The sequence below is a fragment of the Plectropomus leopardus genome, chromosome 6, assembly GCF_008729295.1.
Source record: "Plectropomus leopardus isolate mb chromosome 6, YSFRI_Pleo_2.0, whole genome shotgun sequence".
Taxonomy (NCBI): Eukaryota; Metazoa; Chordata; class Actinopteri; order Perciformes; family Serranidae; genus Plectropomus; species Plectropomus leopardus.
Window position 1 is genome coordinate 14,297,017 of NC_056468.1, and position 8,179 is coordinate 14,305,195.

General features: G+C 42.9%; 1 protein-coding gene across 1 annotated transcript in view; it reads left to right on the plus strand.

The window, feature by feature from the left end:
* Positions 1 to 7,772, plus strand: part of trpm3 (transient receptor potential cation channel, subfamily M, member 3) — a 159,550-nt gene extending 151,778 nt beyond the window's left edge. The window contains exons 21-26 of the mRNA XM_042487953.1: positions 156 to 330; positions 836 to 967; positions 2,577 to 2,727; positions 4,449 to 4,642; positions 4,735 to 4,867; positions 5,928 to 7,772. Coding sequence (XP_042343887.1) covers positions 156 to 330; positions 836 to 967; positions 2,577 to 2,727; positions 4,449 to 4,642; positions 4,735 to 4,867; positions 5,928 to 7,542 — 2,400 coding nt within the window. The 3' untranslated portion in view covers positions 7,543 to 7,772. The remainder of the gene's footprint in view (positions 1 to 155; positions 331 to 835; positions 968 to 2,576; positions 2,728 to 4,448; positions 4,643 to 4,734; positions 4,868 to 5,927) is intronic.
* Positions 7,773 to 8,179: the final 407 nt, after the last annotated feature.

Below are 8,179 nucleotides of genomic sequence, written 5' to 3' on the forward strand. Positions count from 1 at the left end.
CTGTCTTGTTTTGCCTCATTATTGCTTTCTTCACTTTTTCTAGTCCTGTCTGTAAACATTCTCACCAACTGCTTCCCATTTTTTCTCTAACTAAACCACTCATCCCTTCTCTTTTTTTTTCCACCGTCCTCCTCTATCCCCCCTCCCTTTGTCAGATGATCGACATGATGTATTTTGTGATCATCATGTTGGTGGTGCTGATGAGTTTTGGGGTGGCCCGTCAGGCCATCCTTAACCCTAATGAAGACCCGTCCTGGATGCTAGCCAGAAACATCTTCTTCATGCCTTACTGGATGATCTACGGAGAGGTGTTTGCTGACCAGATTGACCGTAAGTTCAGGGCCAGAGTGTCAGAGCTTTTGAATACATTTTTGTTAATTTGGGGGAGAATAGTTCCTCACTCTTAAAAGAGATGGAAGCAATGTGACTGAACCTATCTTAGTGCAGAATTATATTCAATTTTCAGTCATTCCTTCACAGGTCACTGGAAGATATGCTTTATAACACATGCATATTAAAACTCTACACTACATGACGAATTGCATCATATTGATAACAGGGAGCACATTTTTTTCTCCTACAACTCCATATTTACAGAATCTTTTTATGAGGACATTAATTTTTACTGTCAGTTTGTCCTGATCGTTTTTGTCTCTACATTATTTTATATCATGCAGACAAAGTGACTCAATAAAGTGTCTGTGAGAGTGAGAGTGCGTTCGTGTGCTGCCCTGTTGTCTTTTTGTGTGGTTGTGTATATGATGGTGTGTACAGGAGTGTGAGGCGTGGCCCAAAGAGAAGAGATCTGAAATAATGTTTTCATTCTTTGTTTCAGATTTGCATAGTAGGAAGTTACAGCACAGGCTGAATGAAAAACTCTGGCTGGTCGAAAATTACTTTCGCACTCAAGGAACCTGGCGTAGTAGCTGTGGTACATCCCACATTGCCCAGTGCAGTCAAAACAACAGTAAATCAATAAATATATAGACCTCAATTTTATCACATGTACCTATCCCACCTCTCCATCATCCTCACATTACCATGTCATGCCCACTCCTACCACTAGAGGCCACTTGAGACTAAAATGTGCATGCGGCTCCACACGCTCTAAGGTTAAAGTTGCCCTCATTTGTTTCGCATCTTGGGTCAGCTACTGCATCTAAAACAGCATTTTTTTTCAACGCCACAAGCTTGTTTAAGGTAATTTGAAGTGTACCACAGCCTGATTGAATGTGGCTGCCTGTCTTCTCCAAATCTTTGATTGACTATCGAGCAGCTTGACCTAAGGCTTTATTTTGTAAGCAACTTTACCCTGACTAATTTTGGCACTGGCTGGCAAATGGCACTGTTACATGGCAGAAGCACTTCTCAGATGTGCTCTAATATTCAGTTGTCACATCAAGAGGAACTATCAAAGTTTGATATCCCCTTGATGTTTCTTCCACTCCTTTTGTTCCTTGACTTTCGATGAAATTCATTTGAAGAAGTGACCCTGCCATGTTAACACCGTCTGTCACATAAACCATATCACCCTCCCTTTTTTACGCTGGCTCAGCTTCTCACTGGAGCAATTGCAACATTGCCAAAATATTTCTCTCAACAAAGCCAACATTTAATAGAAGTAAGCATTAAAGTTTACATATGAATATCACACCATGCAAGAATAAAACATCCACACCAGAATATAATTATCAGCCACCTTTCATCATCTGTAACCTGTTTTTTCACGTGGTTCAGTTGTCAGAGTTTTTAAATCCAAATTTTTTGAAGGTGAAAATTTGTAAAAAAAAAAAAATAGAAAAATTACTTCAGTTCTCTGTCTTTGGGCTGCATTGTGTGAAACAATTGAACATCAAGCAACGATGAGCATGACTAGAATGGATCTCAAAGGCAAACAAACCCAGAACAAATGCTGAATGTTCCCCAGATAAGCCGCAGCAACTGAACCATCACAGATGGAAAAAACACACTATGTATCCGAAATACATTCCAAATGATTCACAGCAAACGACCATTGCTGAATGAAGCGATGGCACACATATGTGACAATATATTTTAAACATCCACTGCATGTTTAAATATATTGGGAACACAAGTTGTGATGAGACGTGATGAATGTATTTTATTTTGTTTTCAGATGCACATTTCTGAACATTAGCTCCTATCATTATAGTGTCCACTCTTTCCAGTGCCCTCTTTAAGAAGCATAAAGATAAATTATGCTTCTTGTTTGTTTGCAAAATATGTAGTTAAACATTTTGTTTGGTATTTTCGGTTCTGCTTGTCTCTTTGTTTGTTATTGTTGTGTTGTAGCTCAGTGTACAGTATGTGCTTAAATGTTTTATGTTTTAATTTGCTTTGGTTTTATTATAAGGTTATTTTTTTTACTGTATACTTTGTCTTCTGTTTTGTCATGCGTTTGCATGTCTTTCTAATTTGTTGTGCATCTACAAATTTCTTCTAAAACATTATTCTAAATATTATTTCATCATTATGGATTTAAGTCTCTTTTGAGAGAGAAAGTTTACTTTGTTTTAACTTGTTTGTGTGTGTACTTCTTTTGTGGCGGTATGCAGCCCCCTGTGGGCAGAACATCACCACAGACGATGGGGTGGTGGTGGCCCTGCCTCCCTGTAAGACGGGTGCCTGGATTGTCCCAGCCATCATGGCCTGCTATCTGCTGGTGGCCAACATACTGCTGGTCAACCTACTCATAGCTGTGTTCAAGTACGTAAACTCTTCAATATGTTTACATTTTCCTCCTATAACAAACTGTAGACACTGCGCTGCTTTGCAGGCCGCTCAGGAACTGATACACACTCCTGTAATCTTGCTGCCAAAGTAGGCAGCAAGATTACAGAAGTGATTTCTCTCTGTCGACACTCCATCCCTGCTCCGCCATGCCTTTCTGACATTTCACCAGGGTGTATATGAAAGTATTACTTTAAAAAAATGTAAAAGCTGAGCTGCCGGTGACAGAACTCATTGTGCCATGTACGTCAGTGTCTAGCTTAAAATGCTGTTTTTTTAATATGCAATTAATCTACTCAGACAAGTCATGCTGGTTTTAATACTTATGGTCCATTAAATAATGAATTGATAGGGAATAAGTGCCCTTCCTGCTGAAAGAACCAATGGAACTTGTTAAAACCAAAACATCAGTGGGCTGAGCAGAGATGATGTGTCTAATAAAATCATGTTGCTAATAAACTGCTTTTGTAGTCCGAAAAGTTATCTCAAGGTAAATCCATACGTGGCAGCATTCCCAAACAGGGTCAGAAGCACTTTTCTTTTTTACGACTTATGTAAAGTTATCCCCACCACCATCTTTCTCTTAGCTTAGTTATCTTCCACTAGTAGAGACTGACCTTTGGTGGTGCATGCTGTGCACTACAATACATCACCTCAATACGTCATCTCTGAATCAGTTTGACCCTTTGAAACTTGGATCGACATCGGGTTCTATGTTTTTGTAGGTGCTAATTTTCAGGTAATTTTCTTTTAATTTGGTAATACTTTTTACTAATTTATTCCTAATTTCTGGGTCATTCCTTCTTACGTTGCTCATTGCTTTCTTACCATGTTTTTGAACAAATTAGGCCAATTTTCCCATGTTTCAAAGAGTTAATAAAAAGAGGGGCATCTTTAGTGTTAATGGATTTGAAATCATACTGTCAGTATTTCTTAAAACACTGGTATACCTTAATATCGCCCAAGCCTTATTAAGAAACAGATGTTGTTATTGAATCACAGATAGGACACACAAACATTTTTAGTTAACATCCTTTATAATGAAAAACAAATGCCAGGGTTTTTAACTATTTCAAATGGCAACATTTCTTTTGATATGAAATATGCCAGTGCTTGCGAGGTTTTCTTAATGTTGGTGTATATGCCGCAGAGTCTATTTCTGCAGAGTCTCTTTAATTGTTGAATATAAAATTGTATGTTGTCCAATCCCTTTCAGTATCTAATTACTGTTATTTTAAACAACTTTATTTGGGATTCGTCTGTGTATTTGTGAGAGAAAAACAGAAATGACAGAAATGAGGCTGGCAGCAAATTGTATTAACAGAATAGGATGGTGCTTCGTCCGCAGAGACGTGATCATGCTCACAATCTGTTATTGTGTTTTGGAATAATCCGTGTGGAGAGAATAATCATCATCCTCTCTATATTTGTCAGGCTAATTGCCAAAAAGTGCACCATAGACAAAATAGCTTGTTTAATCTCATCACACTTTAAGGCAACCATGTATTGTGCAAGCATTTGCATTCATTTCTCTCTCCATATACTTTCTGGGTCCAAACTTTGGTCTGTCTACTATTTGAAATGGTTATGATCTTTGTCGTGCCACCGATGACTTGATTCCGTTTATTTTAGCTTGCAGTGGATGTAACGTTTCTTGGTTGGTGTGGCATGCTGTCTGTTATTGTCTGTCATCATAGTAACACATTCTTCGAGGTGAAGTCCATCTCCAACCAGGTTTGGAAGTTCCAGCGATATCAGCTCATTATGACCTTCCACGAGCGCCCAGTCCTTCCTCCACCCCTCATCATCTTCAGCCACATCACTATGGTCCTCAAGCACCTGTGTTGTCGCTGGCGCAAGCATGACGATGATGAGAGAGACTATGGACTGAGTGAGTGGCGAAAAGACATTATTATACTATGAATCAAATGGTTAAATATGGCACTGTGACTTAATCCCTTCCTCAAACTCTTTCATCCACAGAACTTTTCATCACAGAGGATGAGCTAAAGAAGGTCCATGACTTTGAGGAGCAATGCATAGAAGAGTACTTCAGAGAGAAAGATGACCGATTCCACTCCTCAAATGATGAGAGGATCAGAGTCACTTCTGAAAGGTCGGACATAGCTACACAGAAAACTTGTCTGTGTTATAGTGCACATTTCAAACACATGCTGCAATTTTCTCATAACACAACAGAGGTGAGATACAAAATACAAAAAAAAATATCCAGCTGAAATGCTTTAATTTCTGGTGTGTTTCTCCAGTGCTTTTAAAGGGATAGTTTAGATTTTTTTCAAGTGGGGTTGAATGAAGTCCTTATCCATAGACAGAGTTTTCTTCAGCTGACACACCCCAAGTTTGGAGAAGCAGCAGGAGTTTGACATGGAAGCAAAGCAATGCACTGCTGTGGATGGGGGCTGTAACAAAAAAAATTTAAGCCACTTTAAAAAGTCCCACCTAAAAAAACAATATCAGTGTGAGTGTGCGCTATATTGAAAGTATTTTTACTACTCAACCTTAATGTCAGACTGTATTTTCCATTCCATTTTCATCATCTTTTTAAAGCCAAACACCATTGACAAAAACAGTGATTTAACATTGCTGAACACACTATCTGCTAGTCGACCACTGCATCGAACAGTCATTTTGATTGTGTTATTGTGTGATTTAGATGTTTAAAAGGGATAGCTGGGGATCATCAAAGTCAAATAATAACACAAACTAACTGACCAATCAAAGCAGCGGTAGACCAGCAGCTCCTGTATTCAGCAAGCTAAAATTGCTGTTTTTCTTAATGGAGTCTGGTGGCTTTGATGACAGCATAGATGTGGAATTAAAGCAGTTAATGGCTTCCCTGTCGAAAACAGGCTGTAAAGCGGTGAAAATACTGTCAATATAAAGCACACAAACGGATATTGATTTTTTTTAGGTGGGTCTATTTAAGTTTGCTAAATAATGTCTTGTTGCTGACCCTCATCCACAGCAGTACAGCAGCTTAGCTTCCATGTCAGATTTCAGCCTGCTTCTCCAAACTGAGAGGTTGTCGACTCACATCTACTGTACTATGTATTATTATGTATGACTATGGGTAAGTACGCCTTAAAACCCCACTTAAGAAAAAACAGAACTTTCCCTTTCATGTCCTTTCTTTCCTTTCTTCTTTTCTCTACCAGGGTGGAGAATATGGCAATGCGTCTGGAAGAAGTCAATGAAAGGGAACACTTTATGAAGGCCTCCCTGCAGACTGTTGACATTCGTCTGGCCCAAATGGAGGAACTGATTGGTCGAATTGCCGTAGCACTGGAGCGCGTCACAGGTGTCGAACGTGGTGAGGTCAACAAAGTACGTTCCCGGACTTCATCTGACTGCACAGACTCTGCATACATTCTCCGTCAGGGTGAGTGCCCTGATGCAGCATACATCCTGCGTCAAAGCAGCTTTAACAGCACAGAAGGAAACGCCTACCGTCTGCAGGAGGCGCTGGAGGGAACAGCTGAAGGCTCCATGTCCCCTCCTTCTCCTACTGGCATGGCCGCACGGACAAGGAGCCACTCATTTTATGTTGGTCGTGGTGGTGAACGTGCAAGTGGAGCTGAACGAGCTGAGAGCTTTTTCAAAGAACGCTCGCTCAGTCTCCATCGAGCAAACAGCTCACAATCAGTGTCCTCAGGTGCTGCCCCCAAGGAGTCTAAGCCCCTCCCCCTGGCAACGCTGTCGGTCTCCCAGCAGCACCGTCCATCATCATGCATTGATATCTATGTCTCAACTTCTGAGGAGGTGGGGCCTGCGGAGGTCTTTCTGGATCCTCTCCGAGTGGTCCCACCACTCCAGAGAGAGTGCTCCCTGCAGTCAGATATCATGGAGACGGTGCTGCCGGGAGGCCGGGACTTTGGCAGCACTGCCACCAGCGGTATGGGCGACAGGCACTCGGAGGGCGGGGCAGGCAGCAGCGGAACAGCTGGAGCCATGTTTGACGACAGTGCAGCTGCTGATTTGTCATTGTGCTCAGCCCACCTCTTACCAGACACCACTTTACCTCCTTGGGACATGGAACCATCCCCACCTCCCTCAGCAGGGCTGCTCGAGCGCTCCAAGAGCAGCCGCTACCTCTCTACAGCAGGCACATCGTTCCTGGATGAGCCCCCTCTGGTCAAGTCCCACAGCCTCATGTTCACACCAAGAGGCTGCTACAGTGGACTGGGGGCAGGAGTCCAGGTAAAAGCTGCAGAGTACACCAGCATCACAGACTGTATCGATACACGCTGTGTCTCAGCTCCGTACACTCCTGCAGAACGCTCAAACTCCCCCGGAGGATCCACCTCTTTCCCCTTTGATAAGCCGTCAGACATTGCTTCCTCTCATCCAGAGAGAGAGGCAGAGCTTAGCCACACAGAGTCTGATCCAGAGGACCCTGAGGACCTGATTCCAGCCCCTGATACCCCTCGTCTAGGGGGCCTTGGCGGGCCCAGTGGGGCCCCTCTCTGCTCCCCCTTCTCCAGGCTGGAGCGAGCAAACAGCTGCTCCTCAGACGACTCCCATCCTTCCCTCACGCTGGCCCCTCCGCACAGGAAGAGCCTGTCGGTGAGTGAGAGGATGGAGAGGGGACCGGGTCTGGGGGCAGACAGGGGGCCTGGGCCGGGGGGCCGGGGTCTGGCAGGAACCAGAAACCCCTTCCTCAGGAGTAAGTCTGGAGCACGGCCCGAAGCAGCCAAGACTGACAGCCTCTCAATGAGGAAGCTGGCCACTCCGTCGGCTTTCCGCAGCTTTGATAGACAAAACTACACGTGACAAGAGCACTGGTCAGCACACTCACACACTGATAGGACCAGGCAGGAAAACTGAAAGGGCCAAGGGTAAAAGTGAAAGCAGGGTGAAGCTGCCCAGAGATGCTGATCTGAACCAGATCTACAGTTTTTTCACTTATGTTTTAGGTTAGAAAAGGTGGTACAAGTTTATTGATAGTCAGTGCTGGTGGGATGGGCAACTTTACCCTGGATCAGGTGTTAGGAGGGAAAGGATGGGAGATGTAGGGGTCCTACTGTACACCAGTCAAAAACAAAGAGCTATGAATCTAGAGTAGTTTTTACCTCCTCTTGTAGCTAAGTAACTCTCAATGGGGTGTTATGGCAATGGAAGGTGTATTTGTACTGTATGTCTTCCATCCACCACCTTTACGTCAAGTAGACATCTGTCACTGTGTTACATCACATATCAATCACGTGAGTCAGAGAACGTGTACTGTTACTCCTAGCTGCATTATATGGTAGAAACTGTCAAGTCTGAGCAACAAAGAGAGGCGACGGAAAGAAAGAAAAAACAGCCACCTCATTTTGTAATTTTGTCTTAGCATAGAGCCATTAATGTCACTTTAAATACATTATCCTCTCTTCATATAATCCTAACTCCACTCTGTAAGAGCCCGGCA